Below are 21,360 nucleotides of genomic sequence, written 5' to 3'. Positions count from 1 at the left end.
TCCCCGCCAAGCAGAGAGCCCGATGTGGGGCTCGATCCCCAGCACCCTGGGATCATGACCTGAGCCGAAGGCAGACGCTTACCTGCTGAGCCACCCAGGCGCCCCAATAAATAAAACTCTTTTAAGATTATTTATTTATTTATTTGACAGAGAGGGATGACAAGCAGGCAGAGAGGCAGGCAGAGAGAGAGGAGGAAGCAGGCTCCCCGCTGAGCAGAGAGCCTGATGCGGGGCTCGATCCCAGGACCCTGGGATCATGACCTGAGCCGAAGGCAGCGGCTTAACCCACTGAGCCACCCAGGTGCCCCAAATAAAACTCCTTTAAAAAATAAAAAATAAATAAACACACCTGAGCTGGGAATGGGATGCACATCGGGAGTTTAGGGAATGCAGGTGTGGGGACCGGGAGCGGGGAGCGGAGTCCTGAGCTTGGACTGAAGATCAGAATCCTGGCTTCCAGTATTTGGTCCCCAAAGCGTCCTCCTTTAAGGTTCAGAGTAGATTCGCACTGATGGCTTCAGGTCCCACAACAGGTATGGGGGCTTCCCCTGTCCCCACAGATTGCAGAGGAGTTTGGGGGCCCAGTTGAGGGGGCTCATAGGCCCTGGAATTTCCGCCAACCCTCCATCAGTTCACCAGCGGCTGGGAGGAGGTGACTTCAGGCCTCAGTGTGTCACCGCAATCACGTGATGACCTCTTTTCTCACCCAAAAAGAAGAGGGCCCATGTGCTCTGGGACAGTGTTGTTCCTACCAACCACAGGATGACCTCTGTCTGCCCTGACACTCTGCCCACACAGCCCCAGCAGACACACAGAGCTTCCCAGCCTCCCCGGCCCAGGCCACCTCTTCCCGCCAGCTGACTTTCCTCTCAAACTCCATCCTTCCGCCACGGTTTGCAGAGAGGCAATGCTGGCGATCCTGGAAAGATCTGACCCCAGGCTGACAAGGGAAGACCCAGCCCGACACAGACATTCAGAGACCTGTGGCTTCTGGTCAGACAGAGAAGCTTCTGGAGGAGATATGAGAGCCTGGGGCTTTGTGGGATGTACAGGAGTTCAGTTGTGCCTTGGGGAGAGAAAGAAGTCATTGGAGGCTGAACATCTGCTCCGGGAAAATGTAAATGCTAGGAGAGAATGCAAGGCGTGTGAGCTCATGCAAGGGGTCCGGTGGGTGAGGCGGTGGGGAGCGTGTATGGAGTTCGGGTTAGAGGAGCGGGCGCGAAATGGCACGGGGGCAAGAGTGGGTAGGCTTGGGCATCAGGAGGACTGGGGATGGGCTTGAGGTCACACAGCAGGGCCGGCGGTCGAACGCAGGCAACCTGCTTCCCAGCTCCCGGCTCTCCGCAGCTCAGTCATCACTACCAAAGCCGCCTGGCAGGCCCCAGGCTCTGGGGGTCCCGGCTCTCAGGGAGCACAGCGCGGGACTACGTTTCCCAGCCTGCCGCGGGGGTCGCGCGTGCGCACTGCGGCCAGTGATGGAGCGCTGACGGGGGGCGCGGCGGCGGCGGCGGCGGCGGCGGGCAGGGCTCGGCGGGCCATTGGCTCGTGGTCGCGGCAAAGGCAGCTTGAGGACTAGAAGAGCGAGAGGGGCCCGCGGGCCGGGCCGGGGACGACCTGGGCTGAAGCCATGGAGGACCAGAGGGTAGGACCGGGGCGGGGCGGGGCGGGGCCCCCGGTGGGGGTGTACAAGGGGGAGGGGACCAGGTGATGCCGCAGCGCCCCCCCAACCCCCGCAGCTGCTTTGCGGCGGAGGCCCCACCCCCGCCCGGATCTAGCCCCCTAATTCGGGACGCAGCACCCCCCCCCCCAGCCGTCACCCCGACCTCTCCTCATCTTGGCCGGGATCCAGACGGGATCCCTTCCATGCCCGGCACCGGCGCCCAGAATCCCGGCCCCAGCCTTGACCCCTCCCCCACGCCTTCCATCCGGACTGCGGACCAGGTGTCCGGGCTCTGCCCCGCCCCGCCCGGGTGAACACCCCTCTAGCTCAGCACTGGTGGTCTCACCGACCCTGCATCCCCAGGAATGCGACCCCTCCGAGGCCTGGGACAGGGCTCCAGGCCCCAGCAGGATCCTCCCACGCGGCTTCCTTCTCTCCAGGCGTCCCCTCACCCAGAACTCGTTCTCCCCCTGCCCGGTTACCTGGGCTCTCAGGCACCCCGTTCTCCAGGTTCCTCTTTCCTTCTTGCTAACCCCCGTTCCCCAGGTATCGCCTTCCCCAGGTTAGCCCATTTTCTACAGGCATGATTTTGCTCTGGGGTTTTCTTTCCCCACGGAGCCCCTCACCCCATGCCCCGCCCTCGGATAGGTACGAGGTTGAAGGCTTTGTGCGGAGACGGAGCTGGCTCAGGGCCAGGGTCTGCCCCTTCCCCAGAGGCTCCTTTGGAGCCTCAGTTTCCTGCGCTGTAAAACGGGCTTGCTTGCAGTGCCCATCTGCTAGGGGAGGGAACACGCGGCCAGAGCTTTGCCAGGGTCTGCCTCGTGGCGGGTGCCTGAGCTCACCGGCACAGTGGCTCCCGCATCTCCTGGACCCCAGGAAGGCAGGGTGGGGAGCCCCTGGTGGGGGAGCCCGGCCTGGCCGAGGGGGTCTTACCAGCCCTGCCTGTGTGCGTGCTTCCCGTGGCGGCAGGAGGCCCTGCGGAAGATCATTACTACCCTGGCTGTGAAGAATGAAGAGATTCAGAGCTTCATCTACTCCCTCAAGCAGATGCTGCTGAACGTGGAGGTGAGGCTGACGCCTGTAGGGGGAGGGATGGAAGGAAGTGAGGACCTCTTGGCCAGGAGGGTGGAAGGGAGGGTGGGGGGAGGCAGCCGGAGGAGTTGGCCTGTTCCTGCTGTTGCCCCCGTCCCACGTGGCCTGGCTTCGGTATCCAGGCCTCAGTTTCCCCATCCGAGCATGGGCTTTGGCCACCTCTGGGCCGGCTGACCCCCGCAACGTCTCTCTAAGGCAAACTCCACCAAGGTGCAGGAGGACCTGGAGGCCGAGTTCCAGTCCCTCTTTTCCCTCCTGGAGGAGCTGAAGGAGGGCATGCTCATGAAGATAAAGCAGGACCGCGCCAGCCGCGCCTATGAACTGCAGGTGTGTGGGGGCCCCCCAGACCCCAGCCCAGGCCCGATTCCCCACGGCACCCCTCAGACTCAGCAGAGCCCATATGGCTTCCGTGTCTGCCACCAAACCTGCTCGTCTTCCCACCCTGCGTCTTGGAGAGACCCCCCAAGGGTCTCCGGTGTCCAGAACCAGACAGCCCAGGGGTATTGGCCTCACCGCCTCTTTTTCTTGGTCTCTTCTCAGCCCCCTCCCTGGCCTTGACCCATCAGTCCCCGCCCACACCTGCTCCCTTTGATCTCTGTTTCTCCCACCTCCTGCCCCCACTGCTTCTCTGTCACCAGAGCCCCACCCCCATGTCTGGCTGTTCCCTCTCTCCAGGCCTCACCCAGCACCTCCAATTTCTCAGCCCTTCCCATGGGTCCCCCAGATCTGGCAACATCCCCTCTTGCAAAATGCTGCCCCCCTCCCCCGGCCACAACCCCACAGCTCCGGGGGTCTTGGACTCTAGACCCAGGCACTGGGGCTGCCTCAGAACGTCCTGGACAACTTCCTAACATCAGATCCTCAATCCCAGGAGAACTGGGGGCCCCAGGGCTCAGGTGTGGCCCGGACATGTGAGTTTTAAAAAGAGAGATTCCCAGTTAAAGGAAGGGATCCCCAGGTGATTCTGGAGTGCTACCAGGAGGGATGCCGCATTTCTCTTCCCCCCCACCCTTCCCCCACCTGGAGCTGGAGAAAGGCCAGGGTCTCTGAATCCCAAAGGCATTGGGGAGCCCCAAAGGGTTTGATGCCATGCAGTGAGGTGTCTCTTCCCTCCGTGATATGCCACTCCCAGAACCAGCTGGCCGCCTGCACTCGGGCCCTGGAGAGCTCAGAGGAGCTTCTGGAGACTGCCAACCAGACCCTGCAGGCCGCGGACAGCAACGACTTCCCTCAGGTGGGCCCCTCAGGAGCCGGACTGGTAGGGATGTGCCCTCAAATACAGGATACCCGGTTACATTTTTTCATTTCAGATCAACCCCAAGTGATTTTTTTTTAAGTGTAAGTATGACCCCTACAACATTTAGTGTACGTATGTCCCAAGGAGACCATGGGGCATCCTTATGCCAAAAGATGATTTGTGGTTGATCTGAAATCTAGATTTAACAAGGAATAATTCATTTAGTGTAAGCAGATCCCATGCAAACGTTGAGTGTAAGTATTTCCAGACATTGCGTGAAACATATTGATACTAAAAAATTTATTGTGCATCTGAAATTCAAATTTATCAAATTTTTAAAAAAGATTTTATTTATTTATTTAGAGAGGGAGAGAGGGCAGGGGGAGGACCGGAGGGGGAGAGGGACCAGCAGACTCCACACTGAGTGTGGAGCCCATCGTGGGGCTGGACACAACCCTGAGATCATAACCTGAGCGGAAACCAAGAGTCAGAAGATCCACCAACTGAGCCACCCAGGCGTCTAACAATGTATCGTTTTTTAGTATAATATGTCCCATGCAGTGTTAGCACATGAATGGGACATATTTACACTAAAAAATCATTTTGTTTATCAGAAAGGAAGATTTCACTGGGCATCCTGTGTTGTGATTTGCCAAGTTGGCCAGCAGGATAAAATGGGCACGAGGCACTGCGGAGGGGTGGGTGGGGGTAGGAGCCTGTCTTTGCCCCCGTCCCTTTGGGGCATGGCCAAGTGTTTCTACCCCCGTGATAGGGGACTTTGTCTAGTGGCTGCCACCCTGGGCCTCTGTCTTCCTGTCTGTGTATCAGCTTCCTGATTCACTCAAGTAAACTCTTTGAATTTTATTCTGTCGCTTTTTCTAGGCTGCCAAGCAAATCAAAGATGGGTAAGATCCTGGGATCTGGTTCCCACCCTAGTGCCCCGCCCCTGGTGTGAAGGTGGGGACGCCCAGGTGAGGGTCTCTGGGCCCAGAGCACTGGACCAGAACAAGGGGAGTGGGTCTCCCACACACTTCCGAGAACCGGGCCTGGACCCCCTTGAGATGCCTGCCAGCAGGCTGCCTCCACCTTCTTCCCCGCAGGGTGACAATGGCCCCTGCCTTCCGGCTGTCATTGAAGGCCAAGGTCAGCGACAACATGAGTCACCTCATGGTGGACTTCGCGCAGGAGCGGAGGATGCTGCAGGCACTCAAGTTCCTGCCTGGTGAGAAGGGAACTTTCGCGGGGCCTGGCTTTCGGGGCAAAGGTGGTACCCTGAGAAAGGCGGGAGTAAGCCTGGGATTGGAACCTTGGAGGCACTGGCCCTGGGGGTGGAGCCCTGAGGATCCCTTGCCCCTGTGGGTGGAGCCACAAGGAAGCCCGCCCTCAGTGGCTGAGCCCTGAAAAGTCCCACCCACTAGGGGGTGGAGTCCCATGAAGGCCACACCCCTACACTGACCGAAAGCCTCCCCGCCCCCTCCACCATCCCGCCTTCCCTCTGTCCTGGACAGTGCCCAGCGCTCCTGTGATTGACCTGGCCGAGTCCCTGGTGGCAGACAACTGTGTGACATTGGTGTGGCGCATGCCGGACGAGGACAGCAAGATTGACCACTACGTGCTGGAATACCGGCGGACCAACTTCGAGGGCCCGCCCCGCCTCAAGGAGGAGCAGCCCTGGATGGTCATCGAGGGCATCCGGCAGACGGAGTACACCCTGACCGGTAAGGGCAGCTCCGGGCTGCGGCTGACACCGCCACACACACCCCCATCCCGGAGTGGCTCAGGAATTCCAGGATCCCTTTTCCGCTTTCAAATGGGAGCCTCTGTTGTAATTACAATGAAATTATAATGAAACCGATATTGATGCTCGCCCCGCACTGTTCTCGGAGGGCTTGTCAAAGGTTTTACCCACGTGTAACGGACATGCTTCTCATCAGCATTTCACAGACGAGGGAACTGAGGCCCAGAGGGAGAAGACGTTCTCCAAACCCCTCCCTCCCCAGCTATGACCCAGCATTTGTTCATTTCCACGAACTGAGCGCCAGTGGCCTACCAGGGGCTGCCCTTGCGTTAGGAAGTGAAGCGGCGAAAATCCCTTTTCTCCTGGGGCTGGCATCCTGCCAGCGTTTGGGGATTTCCTTGGCAGGTGCAAGAGAGCAGAACACATGGGGGAATCCCCCAGGCTGGAGAGGAGGGTCTGAAGAAGGTAAAATCAGGGACCTCTAATGAGTTTCAGAAGCCGTCCTGAGCCAAGGGAAATCCTCGGCGGCAGGGAGAGCCTTGCTGACAAGATAACTATCACCATAGCTCTCGGGCTGTAATCAGCCCGTTCTTTATCTGTAATTAGCATACATGGTTAATAATGAGCATGCTAATTGCAAGAAAGAAAAGCTACCAGCCAGCAAGAGGGGCTGTCCTTTGCGTGGGAATCAAAATAAACATACGCCACTTTTTTCCGATATATATATTTTTTTATTATGACAAAATACATATAACGTAAAATTTACATCTTAACTGTTTTTTAAGGGTCCAATTCGGTAGTAGTAAGTACATGCATGACGTTGTAACGCCATCATACTGTCTTCATCACTTTTTTTTTTTTTTTTTTTTAAAGATTTTTATTTATTTATTTGAGAGACAGAGATCACAAGTAGGCAGAGAGGCAGGCAGAGAGAGAGGAGGAAGCAGGCTCAGAGAGCCTGATGCGGGGCTCGATCCCAGGACCCCGGGATCATGACCTGAGCCGAAGGCAGAGGCTTCAACCCACTGAGCCACCCAGGCGCCCCTCTTCATCACTTTCCATCTTGCAAAACTGAAATTCTGTCCCCACGGAACATTGACTCTCCAGCCCCTGGCTCCCACCATCTACTCCTGTCCCCATGATTTTTACTACTTTAAGTACCTCATGTGAGCAGAATCCAACAGGATTTGTTCTTTCGTGTCTGGCTTATTTCACGGAGCGCGGTGTGCCCAGGGGTCATCTGTGTTGTAGGGAAGATCAGGATTTCCTTCCTTTTTCAGGCTGAATAGTGTGTGGAGAACCTGGTTTTCACCCCTACTAGCGGTTCATGTAACCGTAGTTCAATGTCAAAACCGAGGAACCCACACGAGCACGTTCTGCGGTGTCCATCCACATTTCCCTGGTGATATAGTCGCCGTCATCCATGTGTGCGTGTGTCATCTCTCCCCTATGCGGTTTTCTCCCGTGTGCAAATTCCCATAACTGCCAGCACAATCAAGGCGGAGGGCTGCTGTATCACAGGCTTCCTGATGCATCGCCCCCTCGCCATACCCTCTTGCAGTCTACAAAATTCCTAGCGAGTGAATTCCCCTGGGCGGGAAGTTGAATTCATCAAAAAGCGTGTGGACCTGAGTGGTACAGACGAAGACACTCACCTAGTTAACTAACCCACGAGGTTATATGAACCCCAGCTGCCATCTCGATCGCTTGGACAGTCAAGAGGGTTTTGGTTTAGTGTTTGTAACTTACATGCCTGTGTTCATCCATCCTCATGTGAGCCCTGCTTAGGACGGGGAATATGATGGTCGGTTTGCAAGATAGGAGACCGAGGTCCGCTGTGAGCCCAGACCAACCATAGTCAGATGGGTTCCAGGTTTCTAAAACTGAGCCTTCTGGTCAGTAATCTTTGCTCGGGGTGGGGGCAGGGGCAGTAGACGGTGTCGTTGAGCCAAGCGCTGAACTCTCAGAGAAGGGGATCCAAGAAGGGGGAGATAGTCCCGGGCGCCGGGAGGCGGTGGCAGAAAGAGCAGGGTGTGGCCGGAGAACGGCCTTCCAAGCAGAAGGACAACCAGATCGAGGACTCAGAGGCCAGAGCACTGAGACTTTGTGTCTAGAACTAGTTATGTTTGCCACCTAACTAGAGAAGTGAGAGGAGGAACGGGGTCTTTACCTGGAGGGCAAGGGGAGCTATGGGAGGTTTAATAGCAGGGGTTGCTGAGTGCTGTTTGGGATGGCCAGAGAATGGGCATCCCAAGGGGAACACTCAGGAGGCAACTGGACATGTGGTTTGGGCTACAGGTTGGGCTGTGGGTGTTGTGGTGGATGGATGGTATCTGAAGGGCAAGGAGGGGTCAGGGAGCAGAGTGCGATGAGTAAGGACCCCAGACTGAGTCACCCCGACATTTAAGGGGGTCAAGGAGGGAGGAGCCTACAAAGGAGACCTAGGGAGAACAAATGGAGGAGCTAGCCAGGACAACACAATGCCTTGGCTGCCAAGGAAAGAGAGTGTTCCAGGACGGAAGGAAATGTCCGCCTGGAGATCCACCAAGGTGGGGACGGACCAAGCCAGAGGAGGGAGAGGGGACGAGGCAGCAGAGAGGGGTAGGGATGAAGAGAGCTCTCGAAAGAGGTTTAGTGTGAGGGGAAACATAACTAAAGACAACTAGGTAGTTGCTTTTTATTTTTTAAGACTGGAAGAAATGAATACAAAAAGTGTGGATGGGAGTGTGGGACATATCCTAGAAGTAGGGGAAATTTTTAACCCGGCATGGCTAGATCCAGGGGTTCCAGCAAATGACTGGCTTACCGTTGTTCCCTGCACTTTGTTGGATCTGGGGACTGCACTCTGAAGGGACCTACAAATGCACTGAGAAATTTCCCCAAGAGGAGCCTCCTCCAGCCACCCCGGACAAGACAGTGACTCTGCTCCCTAGAATACCAGCCCAACGCCCCAGGGAAAATTCTTATTGGCCAGTTTGGGTCATGTGCTATTCCTGAGCCAATTGCTATTACTGCTTCCTAGAGCATTCTGATTGGCCAGTCTGGGTTGGAGGCGGAGCCAAGTCACCCATAACCATGCAGGTGAATGAGGGCAAGGGGGGGTTTTCAGGGATAAAATGTCATTTGCAACGTGGTCCTTAGATCGAGGAGTGGTGGGATTACTGGGGCCACATGGACCTATAACCAGTTGCTCAAAGCACACACAACGTTGAGATCTCTCTCTTTGTCTTAGGTCTCAAGTTTGACATGAAATACATGAATTTTCGTGTGAAGGCCTGTAATAAGGCCGTGGCAGGCGAGTTCTCTGAGCCAGTGACCCTGGAGACACCAGGTGACTGCCCCTCCCCACCTTGTCTGTGATTCCATAGCCCCTCACCCCAGGGCCCCAGGTTGTGATAATCTTCTAATCAGGGTTCTGTGGCCCTTTTTGCTCTGGCTGCCAGGAAGCTCAGCACGTAGTCCACAGTAGATTCCTCAGTCCAAGTGTCTACTATGTACCCGCTATCGTTTTTTGCTTTTGCGTTGATCCCATTGTGCCGGTATGGTTTTGATACTCTTTCCCTCTCTCTCACACACCTCAACACACACACTCATTATCTCTTCTTAAAAAAAAAAAAAAAGAAAAGAAAAGAAAGGAAAAAAAAAGATAAGGGCTCTTAGAGAAGGGGGTGGGATATCCGTCGTGAAACCTGATCTTACTTTCCTGCAGCAACACCTTTGCGTGCCCTCATAGGCAGTCCTTCTGCAGTCCACCTAAACTACTGTCTTATGTATGACCCGGCCCCTTCTCCTGCGATTAATCCCCAAGAGAAGCAAAGAGCACAAGCCATTTGGAAATACCTTCAGACCTAAGGGAACTTTAGGCATCACGCTCTCAGCCTTCCCTCCCCTGGCTGCGCTCTCTGCCCCTTCCGCGCTTCCCCATCTGTCTGTCTTGGTGTCTTGCTGCCTGTCCTGTCTGTGTGTCTGCCCGTGAGTCCGTCCGTTACCCTCTCTCTGTCTTTGTCTCTGTCGCCGTTGTCTTTTTCTGTTCTCTGTCCCTGTCACGGTCTGTCTTGGTCACTGTCTGTCTCTCTGTCTCTCTGTGTCTCTCCGGGTTTCCCCATCTCTGTGACTCCCGCGTCTGCCCGGCCCCAGCGTTCATGTTCCGCCTGGATGCGTCCACATCTCACCAGAACCTGCGCGTGGAGGACCTCTCCGTGGAGTGGGACGCCATGGGCGGGAAGGTCCAGGACATCAAGGCTCGCGAGAAAGATGGCAAGGGGCGGACGGCATCTCCCGTCAACTCCCCAGCCAGGTACCCTGCCCCCTCCTGCCCTCCCCAAGTGTCTGCTGGAGGACAGAGGACAGCGAGCTGGACACGGACACCCAAGGTCCAGCATGGTCGAGGCTGGGGTGGAAGGAGGGACACGGAGCTAGGGGAGCCCCAAGAGTAAATGAAGGGAGAAGAGGCTTTTAATTGGGTTTTGACACCTGAAAGGCTTTCCCCACGAGGAAGGGCACGATATGCAGGACCCAGGGTGAGAGAACCAAACCCCGTGGAGGACTGAGAAGACCATGGTGGCTGGGCAGGCCAGGGAACCCTCCTCGGGAGCAGTGAGGCCCGAACTGAGCCTTCCCCTCCCCGCCCCTCACAGAGGTGTGCCATCCCCCAAGAGGATGCCTTCGGGTCGTGGGGGTCGGGACCGCTTCACTGCCGAGTCCTACACGGTGCTGGGTAAGGAGGGGCGGAGACAGGAGGACAGAAGGGACACTCTGGGCAGGGCCCTGATGGTGGGTCGTGGGAGAGAACCCCTTTGGGTGGGGAAACTGAGGTAGCCACCCCCAAAGCTTTCTGGAAATGGTTCCAATAATGTGTTGCTTGTGGTGCTGGAGGAGTGCGGGGATTGGGGGATGTGGGCTTTGAGGGGGTGGGGAGCAGAGCTTATGTAGGCTCTGGCCTGGAGATCAGCCCGGGGTGTGGGGGGCGTGGGTCCTGGGGTTTGTGGAGTGCCTGAGATCTGTGAAGTAGCTGGAAGGAATGGTTGCCATTCTTGGCTAGAGCTGGGGTTAGAGGAAGAAGCAGGGGAAGGGGCGGAGGGGGGCGGTGTGCGGGGTGACTGAGACTTCAGAGGGGAAAGCCTCGCCTAGTTGTGGTTGGGAGAGTAGCTGAGGTCGGGAAGGAGCAGGCCCGGGGAAGAAACGTACGCAGGGACAAGCCCCACATCTGTGGAGGAGCTGAGCTGGGAGATGGACAGGAGCTGGGGGCCTGGGCGGAGTCTGGAAAGTGTTAGGAAAGTGTCCCAGAGTGCCAGGGAGCTTTGCACTCCGGGAGGACGTGAGGCCTGTGGAAGTACTGGGGAGTTGGCCGGGAGCAAGGGTCTGGGGATCATCTAGTCGCTGGAAGGACTGAGGAGTAGCTGAACATGAGGAGGAACTGGAGGAAGTTTCTGAAAGCATCTGAAAGGAGTAGCTTGGGTCTGCAGAGAATCTGAAAGGATTAGTTGAGGCTTGGAGAGTATCTGGGCTTTCTGACTATCTAGAGGGAGTGGATGCAGCCTGGAGACTCCCCAGGAGGAATAGCTAGGAACTGAGGAGTATCTGGAGGGAAGCGCTGGGGCCTGGGGAGTACCTGGGTGACCACCCCTTTGTGGAAGGGCCTCTGGTACCCGACTCCACCGGCCCCCGCTGCCCACCGCCCCCCCACCAGGGGACACGCTGATCGACGGTGGGGAGCATTACTGGGAGGTGCGCTATGAGCCGGACAGCAAGGCGTTCGGCGTGGGGGTGGCATACCGCAGCCTGGGCCGCTTCGAGCAGCTGGGCAAGACAGCTGCGTCCTGGTGCCTCCACGTCAACAACTGGCTGCAGGTCAGCTTCACCGCCAAGCACGCCAACAAGGCCAAGGTGCTGGAGCCCCCCGTGCCCGACTGCCTGGGTGTGCACTGCGACTTCCACCAAGGTGACCCCGAGCCCCCTCTCCCCGCCCGCCCCCGGCCGCGAGCCCCTCTCCCTGCGCCCCCACCCCAACCCCGTCGCTCTCCCTCCACCCCAGGCCTCCTGTCCTTCTACAACGCCCGAACCAAACAGCTGCTGCACACCTTCAAGGCCAAGTTCACACAGCCCCTGCTGCCCGCTTTCACAGTGAGAACGGTTCAGCGGCTTGGGGGGGGGGCGGGGGGGGCCGGGGCCGGCTCTGCGGCGCCTGAGCCTGCCCCTGCGGCTCACCGGTCCCGGGTCCCCGGTCCCCAGGTGTGGTGCGGCAGCTTCCAGGTGACCACAGGCCTACAGGTCCCCAGCTCTGTGCGCTGCTTGCAGAAGCGGGGCAGTGCCACCAGCAGCTCCAACACCAGCCTCACCTAGGCCACGGGAGCGCCCGCCCAGCCCGGCTGAGTTTGGGGAAGCCCCTTGCCCAGCCGCCCAGGCCTTGGTTGTTGCAACCGCCACCCTCGTCTCACTTGCTGCTTGGAGCCTTAACTCCTGATGGGGGGGAGGGGGCACCAGGGCGGGCCCTCGTCCCTACCTCACCTCCTAATAAAAGTCAATCACTGGCCAGGCCTTGCTGATGGTTCTTTGGGGCTGGCTGGCACTGAGCGTGCCCCCGACCTCTCTGGACCTCAGCTTTCCTGGCTGTGAAATGGGTCTTTCCTATAGGGTCAGGTGGCAGGTGTGGCCGAGTGGGCGGGGCTTGCTGTGGGCGGGCATCTGACCTACACTGCCCACCCCCCCAAGCCAAGCCAGACACATCAGCCCCCAGGGGATCACTTGAGCTTTTATTCTGGGGGAGCTCTTGGCTTGGCTGACTTCCACAGCTGGAGAGCGGCTCACGGATCCCCGGCGCCTGCGCCTCAGTGCTCCAGCGTGCGTCTCCTCTGCAGTTTCTCTTCCAGCTCTGCTGTCAAATCTGCCAGCTTTGGGGCTGGGGAGGGTGGGAGGTGACTGAGGCGTCAGGTGCACGGGTCGCGGGGGTTGTCCCTCGTCCATGCCCTTCCCCCACCCCACATCCACCCGTGACTCCCCGCAGAATCTGTGGGGCCCCGTGAAAAGTGAAAATGTACCCAAGAGCCCCAAGGAGTCTCAAGACTGCCCGGCATCAGACCGAGCATGGGGCACTTCGGAGCAGGGGTCCCGCGTGGCTGCGCTGGCTGCCCACTTGGGAGCACAGACCCCCACATGCCTCACCTGTTGTGGGGAAGAGAGTCTGCATTGAGCCCACCGCTAGCTTCTTGGCCAGGCCACTGTTGAGGACTTTGGGCTCTGGAGGAGAAGGCAGATGGACAGATGAAGGCCAGGGCTGGCTCTCGGCTGGGTGAGGGAAGGCCCCCGGGGAGGCAGGAACCCCCCCTACCTGGCTTGGGGGCAACAGGTGGCTTTAGAGGCTTGGCCTGAACCTTTGCCAACTTCCTGGGCTTCGGGACCTGCCGACTGGGGGGAGGCACTGCGTGGACAAAGGTGTGGTGTGTCACCTCCGGCTTTTAGCCCCTCCCCCGTCCCCATCTCCCCTCCACACCCCCCACCTACCATCCGCATTCATGTAGTTGGCAGCTGGGTCATCTCCGATGGGGATCACATAGTTCTCGTCCTCGTTCAGGAGTGGGGGTGACCTGTCCTGGCTTGCCACAGGCGTGATGGGCAGGGGAGGCAGCTTCTTGGGGCCACCCGAGGCCAGTGTGGGCCCTGGTGGGAAACGGCAGTTCCCCATCTGGGTCCACGTGGTGCAGGGACACCTTGGCTTGTGTCTGTGTGCACCCGAATGTGGACGTCTGTATACATGCTGGTATCCAAGCATGTGACCCTGTGCGTGTGCGTGTCCGTCCCTCATCGCAGAAACCTGTACACTGAGTGAATCCACATAGTTGACTATATGTAAAGGGTTTGCACACCACACCTAAACGTGTGCGAGCACGGCACTGTGTGGATACTGAAGTGTGTGCCCCCGGCTCGTCTATACCAATGTGCACACCCACGTACCTAGAAATGTCTGAATTTGTGCCCACGAGTGAGCATTTGTGTGTACACGCGTGGTTGTGGCTTAGGTGCGTGCACAATGTTCCCCCCCTCCACGCATCTGCCCAGCCCCAGGAGAACCAGACTGCTCACCCCACAGACCTCTCCAGCCTCTTCTTCCTGCTCCCTAAAGGGGACCACATCCCACCCCAGCAGCCAATCTGGATCCCATTTCTGGGTAGTTTCTTGCTCCCGGTAAAGCTCATCTCTAGCTACTGAAATCCTCTGAGACCTTAAGCAAACACGCCCTCCTACAGGAAGCCTTCCCCTACACTGCCCCCTTTCTCTCCCCAAGTCTAGGCGCTGCTGCCTCCAGCCACAGGTTCTACCTCAGAGGGCTGGGAGCTGTCCAGCTCCGCAACCCAGAGGGCAGGATCTGGGTAATTTCTGGGTCTTTGCAACTCTGGGTACAAGATTGGACACGGGCGGTGCCACGAGGGTCCCACGTCTCTCCTCAGTCTGGCCCAGCCGCGGCTGCAGGGCGGGGCATCACCTGGGCTGGGGGCCGCGGGGGTCGAGCTTGCCACCCATACTCTCTCGCCGTTCTCTTTATCCGCCTCCACGTGGCCTAGAACAGAGAGCGGTCCTAGAGGAGGTGCGGCGGCTGGGCATTGACCCCGGGGTGGCCCCCGGGCACGTACTGGACCCCCCACCCGAGTTCCCCGAGGCCGCACCTACCTAGAACCTTCTCGTAGTCTTCGTCCAGCAGGAAGGGCACCAGCGCGTTATTGGTGTGTGACACGAAATAGTTGACCACTGAGTCGAGTGAGGCACAGGAGAACTGGAGGCGGATAGGGGTCTCAGTCAAGGCTGTTGTGAAAGGGGCGCACAGCCCATCACTGCGCATCGCCGGACCCCGGCCCGACGCTCACCGGCTCCTCCACGTCGATCACATATTTGGGGCCCTCACGCTTCACCTTGTAGTGCCGGACCACCGACGTCCTGCACGGGCAGTGGTGAGTGGGTGGACGGACTCCGACCAGGGAGGACCCCGCCCTTGTCCTGGGTCCGCCCCCACGGGGGGCCTAAACTCTTCCAGCTCCGCGGCACGCTGACCACGCCCCGTCCTGGCGTGCCTCTCGGCCGAGAACCAGACCCTCAACGGACTGCAGCCCCCGGGAAGACCAAGTCGGACAGGTCCTGGCACTGCCCCCAGGGAGTACATGGTCCTGAAGGCTCCACCCCCGGAGGCCATGCCTCCCGTATGGCCCCGCCCACCAGGGTGCTGACTCCACCTTCAACCGATCCCGGAGGAAGCTTTGTCAGGCTCCGATCCGCCCGCAGAGTGTCTTCACCTCCCAAGCCTGAATCAACCACTGCGGGGGAGGGCCGGGGCGTGACTCCACCCACAGGTCCTGACTCCGCCCAAGGGGCAGGTTAGCATCCCTGGATTTGATTTCTTCCCCGCTCCAGAGGCCCAGACCCAGCCGATCTTAATGCAAAGGTCTGACCTCGCCTGGAGTCCGTCCCGGCTCCAGGATCTAGCTCCTCTCCCGAGGGGATCCACCGCCCTGTTTGGTCTTTAGCCCCGCCCCCAGGCACGGACTCCCTCCCGCCTCCCAGAGCCGGGCGGGCCTCAAGACCCCACGCTCCGGGAGCTCTGGCCCCGCCTCCAGAGCCTTCCCCCTCCCCGCGTCCCAGCTCTGACTCCGCCCCCACGCTCGCCCCGCCTCCCGGCCCGAGGCCGCGCAGGCGCACCCGTTGAACGTCTGGCGCGTGGTGACCGACACGTCGTCCCCGCCGTCCCCGCTGGGTCGCAGCAGCAGGTTTCCGCAGTCGGGATAGCGCTCCAGGAGCAGCTGCGCGTCCAGCCGGCTCACCTTCAGGAAGCAGCTGGGGCGGGCCGCGTCCCTCGCTCAGGGCAGGCCCCGCCCCCGGACCCCGAGGCGTCCCCTGCACCCTGGCCTGTCCTCCCCTGCTCTCCCGCCCCGCGCCTCTGTCCGCCGCTGTCCCGGGGCCCCTCGGCCCCGCGGGCCACTCACGGGGGCAGCTCGAGCGCGCGGCGCGCCTCCTCTTTGGCCAGGGCCTCGGCCATCATGTACAGGTGTCCGGGCAGCAGGGTCAGGTTGGACGGGACACGCAGCTGAGGGACGATGGGGCGCCCGAGGACGCCCGGCCGTCAGGGCTCCAGCGGCTTGTGCCCGTGTCCCCGATGGGCTCCCTGAGGTCGGGGCGCGGGCGGAGCCAGGATGGGAACCCGGGTCTGGGGGATCCGCAGCCCCCCAGGACAGGGACCAAGAGGCCTTGCAGGGGACGTGAAGACACTTCACTGATGGGGAGGACAGCGCAGATGCTAGAACGAAGGCCAGGTGTCGAGCCCGGAGCCTGCGCGGGGCCACGCGGGGCACCAGTGACCACAAGAGGAATCAGGAACGTTGACAAAAACTCCAGGCAACGTTCGCATGTTTGATGTCCGTGGGCTCCGCCCGGGCCACGGGCCGCCGTGTGGGAGGGGCTGGTTCGGGGGATGCAGGGTGGAAAGAGCGAAGAGGACTCTGAGCAGGCGACCGCTCTCACCTCGACCACCGTCAGGATGAAGCCTTTCCACATCTCCCGAGACTCCAGGCTCTCTGCCTGCGGAGGCAAACAGAAGGAGGCTGCGGCGGTGAGCCTCGGCCCACTCAAGCGTGGAATGCGAATGAGGAATGGCAGCTGTTTTCAGGGTTAAATGAGGAAGGACGGGTTAATTGAGGATGTCTGAACCGAAGTCCTTAGTAATGTGGGATGCTGTCCCCTAATGTCACTGAATCAGCATTTATTTATTTGTTTGTTTCTACATCGAATTTTAAAAAAATATTTTATTTTTGCAGTTGTAGAAACCAAAGTGTAGAAAAGCGAAGTGAGTGGCCCAGGGTCACCACCCCAGTGGTAGACCCCGTGTGACTCCATCCTAGTGGGTGTGAATGGTGAGTGTGGCAGGGAGGGTTGGGCCTACCTTGAACTTGATCTCTTGGTTCCGGAGGACCAGGCTGAAATAGATACCAGGGTCTCCTGAACTTTCCCAGGGCACCTCATCCGTGAGCTTCACAAATGCTCCTAGGACTAACTTCTCCACATGCTGGGGATCCAGAAGCAGGAGTCTGAGTGCCAGGCTTGTGACTCACCAGGCCCTCTGGCTTGGCCACACCACCCCGGCTCTCTGCTTGGTCCTTGAGGTCAAGCTTGGGGCTAGGAGATCAGCTCTCCAGCCTTCCTGCCCATCCTTACCTGGGAGTCCCGATTGCTGTTATAGAAATAGAGAGTGCAACCCTGGAGGCCTGCCCAAAACTTCTTGTAATCCTGGGGACCAAAGGTAGAGAGCAGAAGATGAGAAGGCAAATTCTGGCTGCCTCCGGGACACCCACTCCTGTCTCAGGACCTTTGCACTGGCTGTTCTTGCTGCCTGGGTCCTCTTTCCTGAGATCTTCACAAAGTTTCCTTCATTGCCACTTTTGGTCTTTGAACAAATGTTGCTTTCTCTGGGAGGCCCTCCCCATCCATGGCCCAGCTTCTGGGGACCCATTGTTCTTTGAGAAAGGATTAAAGAGAACTTGGATGGAATGGGAGATCCAGAGCAGAGTACAGAGGAAGGAGCTCTAGAAGAGAACTGAACTAACCATCCGCCATCCATCCGTTTACTCATCCGCACCTACATACATCCCCCTTCTCTGTGTCCAACCCATAGATATTTACAGCAATCTCCTGATTTCACATGGTTCTGGACTCTAGAAGGACTCTAGCTTCAGAAGGACTGTCTCCCCAGGATTCTGATTTATAAATGTCCCAACTCTCAGGAGGTCTAAGGGGCTGACACAGCCAGGACTGTAAGCTTCTAGGTTTTTTCCCAGGAAATATTCCCGAACACCTACTCCTCACCCAATCTTGTTATTGGGTTGCAGGCAAAATAATAAATGAGACATGGCTCCTGTTTCAAAATAGATTATCTTCTGGAAGAAAGCATGTATACTAACTAAAATGTGGTGTGCCTGGATGGCTCAGTTGGTGAAGCGCCCGACTCTTGGTTTTGGCTCGGGTCGTGATCTCGGGGTCCTGAGATGGGACCCTGGAGAGGACTCTGCTCGTAGCAGGAAGTCTGCTTGAGGAATCCTGTCTCTCCCTCTGCCTCTGCTCTCCCTCCCCTCATGCCCTCTCTCAAATAAACAAGCACTTAAAAGGAAAAAAGAAAACATAGACACCAAAATCCTCTAGGGAAACGAAATTAGTACACCAGGAGGGACAGACCCTGAGCCTCGAGGTCACAGAGGACGAGAAAGGCCCTCCAAGTGGGAATCTGGGAAGACTTCCTGGAGGAGAAGGTACTCTAGTCCATAATGATAGCGAGGATAGTTCTCATATTGACAGCTAGCATCCATTTATCGATCCACCTGTCACTGCAACCGTCTGCCTCCCTATCCATCTGTCCATCCATCTATTCATCTGCATATGCACCCACCCACCCATCTGTCCGTGTAGACATACATTTAACATTTACCGAGGACCTACTATGTGCCAGGCACTGGGAACAGAGCAATAAGTGATTAAACTCAGCATGGTCAGTCCTGCTTCCTCGTGGACCCACTATACACCCCAGCACACGGTATTTAACTGCTCCGTGCCTCAGTTTCCCCACCTATAAAATGGCCATAGAGATGTACCCACCTCGAGGGTTGTTGTGAGAATTGGGTGCGTGAATGCCAGTAAAGCACCAGCGATGGTGAAATCAAATCCGCAGACCACTGAGGGCTACCCCTCTCCTGTAACCTTGACTAGGGCCCTAGCCCTAGCGTACCCATTTTGTACTAGAGAAAAATGAGGCACAGAGACAGAGAGTCACTTGTCCAAGGCCTGGGCATCAGCGAGGCTTACTGCAGGGATGTGAAGCTCGTTCGTGCACTCTGGGGCCAGGCCTTTCTGAGCCCCTGGGGTCTCGATGCTGTCTAGGCTGGGGAGGATGTGGGCACTTGGAGGCACAAGGAAGGGAAGAGGGAACAGCAATGACAGTGGCTCTGGGGATGGGCAGGGGAAGCAGCAGGTGGGTATTTGGGATTGTAGCGGGAGATGAGTGTGAGCAGTGGGGAGGGGGGGCTGGGGCTTCAGGGAAGGAGTATCTGGTCCTGCCAGATGTGGCCCCCACACCTTGCACTGTCCCCACATGCCACCTGTCCTGGCCTTGACCCCTGCAGCTGAGGTTCATGGTTTCTTAGGGACTAGGGGTGGGACATGGGAGTCCGAAGGCTTCCCATTTCCTGGTGGAAGTCCCTGATCCTTCCTGTATCCAAAGAGACAGAGAGACCGGGAGGGAGACCCGTGGAGACAGGCAGGGAGAGGCACAGAGAGAGAGAGAGAGAAGCTTGATGGTGGACAGAACGTTTCCCAGCCCCCAGCACACGCCCTGCTCCATTCAGTCCCACCCGTCCCCCTTGGCCAGATGCAGAGTTCTAGGCCACCCAGGAGCCCAGCGGTGCCAGCTCCCTGCCCCACCTTACCTGGTCGTGGGGTCCCTTCTTCTGCAGAAAGCTCTCATAGTAGTGTGAGGGTAGAGCACCCTTGTGTTTGGGGATCCGGGGTGGGCTTAGGGCTGAGGCCATGGCCTGGCCTCTCCCTCCAGTAGGTGTCCCGGCTGGGCCAGGAAGCAGAGAAACAGGTTCCCGGGGAATTTCCTCTTCTGTCAGCTCCCCAGCTCCCTCCCCTGTCAGCTCTGGGCTAGGCTTGTCGCAGGGAAATCCCAGCCTCTCTGGTTCCCCAGCAGGTCTGGGAGGTCTGCAGGAGTTGCAGAGGAGGGAGCCCCGGGAGGCTTTCAGTGCAGGGCAGAGACTGGACAGAGGGCTCACCGGGAGGAGGGACCTGCCTAAGCAAAGGTCTGGATGTGAGAAAGGGAGGAGCAACGTGTCAGAGTGGCAAGCTCTGTGTCACTGGAGAGAGCACAGCAGGACAGAGCATGAAGATCTGAATGTCCCTTTAGCCCAAACTTGCCTAAACCTACCAAAAAATCTTGCTGGGTTAGGGGCGCCTGGGTGGCTCAGTGGGTTAAGCCTATGCCTTCAGTTCAGGTCATGATCTCAGGGTCCTGGGATTGAGCCCTGCGGAGGCTGCTTCCCTCTCTCTCTGCCTGCCTCTCTGCCTGCTTGTAATCTCTGTCTGTCAGATAAATAAATAAGATCTTTAAAATAAATCTTGCTGGGATTTTAATAGGAATTGCACCTGTATATCTACTGGGGAAGACCTGACATCTTTACTATGTTGAGTTGTTGTTGTTGTTTTTTTTTTAAGGAATCTCTACACCCAAGGTGGGGCTGGAATTTACAACTAGGAGATCAAGAGTCACGAGCTCTACTGACCCGTCCCTGTTGTGTTGTGTTTTATCTATGGACATGGTCTGTCTCTTCACTTATTTAAATCTTTGGTTTTGTTCATCAGCAAGATATAGCTTCCTCATACAAGTCCTGTGTGTGTTTTGTTAGACTTATATCTAAGCATTTTTTTCCTTTTTTTTTTTTTTTGAGCAGTTACAAATGGCATTGTATTTTTCTTTCTTTCTTTTTTTTTTTTTTTTAAATAAGATTGTATTTATTTATTTGACAGAAAGAAGAAGAAAGAGGGAGTGAGAGAGCACAAACAGAGTGACAGGCAGAGGAAGACGGAGAAGCCGCAGGCTCCCCAAGGAGCAGAGAGCCCAACATGGGGCTTGATCCCAGACCCTGGGAATCATGACCCGAGTTGAAGGCAAACATTTAACCAGCCGAGCCACCCAGGTGCCCCGGCATCATATCTTTCATTCCAGATTTCACTGCTAGTAGACAGATGTGCATTTTTTTTTCTTTCTTAAGGTATAGATTTTTATTTTTTTTAAATTTTATTTATTTGTGTGAGATTGAGAGTGAGTGAACAGGCATGAGCAGTGGGGGGAGAGGCAGAGGGAGAAGCAGGCTCCCTGCTGAGCAGGGAGCCCAGATTCGGGACTGGATCCCAGGAACCTGGGATCATGACCTAAGCAGAAGGCAGAGGCTCCACCAACTGAGCCAGCCACACGCCCCCTTTAAAAAAATTTTTTTTTTCAGGTGACTCTTTTTAAAAAGTTTTATTTAAGGGGCGCCTGGCTGGCTCAGTCAGTAGAAGATGTGATTCTTGATCTTGGGGTCATGAGTTTGAGCCCCAACTTGGGGAAGTAGATTGTACTAAAAAAAAAAATCTTTAAAGTTTTATTTAAATTTCATTACACATTATACACATTATATTAGTTTCAGGTGTACAGTATAATGATTCAACAATACCACACACCACCCAGTGCTCATCCGAAGTCCTCTCCTTAATCTCTATCACCTACTTCTCTCCTTCCCTCTGGTAACCATCAGTGTGTTCTCTGTGGCCACGACTCTATTTCTGGGGGTGCCTGGGTGGCTCAGTGGTTAAAGCCTCTGCCTTCAGCTCAGATCATGATCCCAGGATCCTGGGATGGAGCCCCACATTGGGCTCTCTGCTCAGTGGGGAGCCTGCTTCCCCCTCTCTCTCTGCCTGCCTCTCTGCCTACTTGTAATCTCTGTCTGTCAAATAAATAAATAAAATCTTAAAAAAAAAAAAAAAGACTCTATTTCTGGGTTTGTCTCTCTCTCTTAATGTCTTCTGTGAATCAGCTCTTCCCAAACTCCTGGTACTGTTACTATTTTGCCC

At 57.0% G+C, this 21,360-nt stretch overlaps 2 protein-coding genes across 3 annotated transcripts; one reads left to right on the top strand and one right to left on the bottom strand.

Annotated features, from left to right (window-relative positions):
* Positions 1–1,460: 1,460 nt before the first annotated feature.
* On the top strand, positions 1,461–12,294 carry FSD1 (fibronectin type III and SPRY domain containing 1). 2 transcript variants are annotated; one of them, XM_082735391.1, is made up of 13 exons: positions 1,461–1,642; positions 2,630–2,725; positions 2,948–3,079; positions 3,885–3,986; positions 4,872–4,894; positions 5,090–5,211; positions 5,498–5,707; positions 8,960–9,058; positions 9,865–10,024; positions 10,365–10,444; positions 11,417–11,668; positions 11,762–11,850; positions 11,959–12,264. In XM_082735391.1, the coding sequence occupies exons 1-13, from the start codon at positions 1,628–1,630 to the stop codon at positions 12,067–12,069; spliced, it is 1,491 nt and encodes a 496-aa protein (XP_082591517.1). In that variant the 5' UTR covers positions 1,461–1,627; the 3' UTR covers positions 12,070–12,264. The 2 variants fall into 2 exon arrangements, with proteins under 2 accessions (XP_082591517.1, XP_082591518.1); XM_082735392.1 differs by lacking the exon at positions 11,762–11,850 and having other exon boundaries at positions 11,959–12,294.
* Positions 12,295–12,466: 172 nt separating this feature from the next.
* Positions 12,467–19,535, bottom strand: STAP2 (signal transducing adaptor family member 2). Its single transcript, XM_082735435.1, has 13 exons — positions 19,179–19,535; positions 16,921–16,992; positions 16,649–16,771; positions 16,231–16,287; positions 15,696–15,796; positions 15,412–15,546; positions 14,586–14,655; positions 14,392–14,494; positions 14,207–14,281; positions 13,228–13,383; positions 13,055–13,144; positions 12,889–12,963; positions 12,467–12,625 (listed from the first exon to the last, which is right to left on the bottom strand). Exons 1-13 carry the CDS (start codon positions 19,278–19,280, stop codon positions 12,555–12,557), a joined length of 1,230 nt encoding a protein of 409 aa, XP_082591561.1. The 5' UTR covers positions 19,281–19,535; the 3' UTR covers positions 12,467–12,554.
* Between the last annotated feature and the right edge of the window lie 1,825 nt (positions 19,536–21,360).

Source organism: Mustela nivalis (genome assembly GCF_964662115.1).
Source record: "Mustela nivalis genome assembly, chromosome: 1".
In the NCBI taxonomy this organism is placed as follows: domain Eukaryota; kingdom Metazoa; phylum Chordata; class Mammalia; order Carnivora; family Mustelidae; genus Mustela; species Mustela nivalis.
Note: the sequence above shows the minus strand (reverse complement) of the source record. Positions and strands in the feature narration are given on the sequence as shown.

Coding starts and splice junctions, on each gene's coding strand:
- FSD1 (XM_082735392.1), top strand. Junction 3,987..4,871: donor ACAGCAACGACTTCCCTCAG/GTGGGCCCCTCA, acceptor CGCTTTTTCTAG/GCTGCCAAGCAAATCAAAGA. Junction 5,212..5,497: donor GGCACTCAAGTTCCTGCCTG/GTGAGAAGGGAA, acceptor TGTCCTGGACAG/TGCCCAGCGCTCCTGTGATT.
- STAP2 (XM_082735435.1), bottom strand. CDS start 19,280: ATGGCCTCAGCCCTAAGCCCACCCCGGATCCCCAAACACAAGGGTGCT. Junction 14,495..14,585: donor TGATCGACGTGGAGGAGCCG/GTGAGCGTCGGG, acceptor ATCCGCCTCCAG/TTCTCCTGTGCCTCACTCGA. Junction 14,282..14,391: donor AGACTACGAGAAGGTTCTAG/GTAGGTGCGGCC, acceptor TCTCTGTTCTAG/GCCACGTGGAGGCGGATAAA.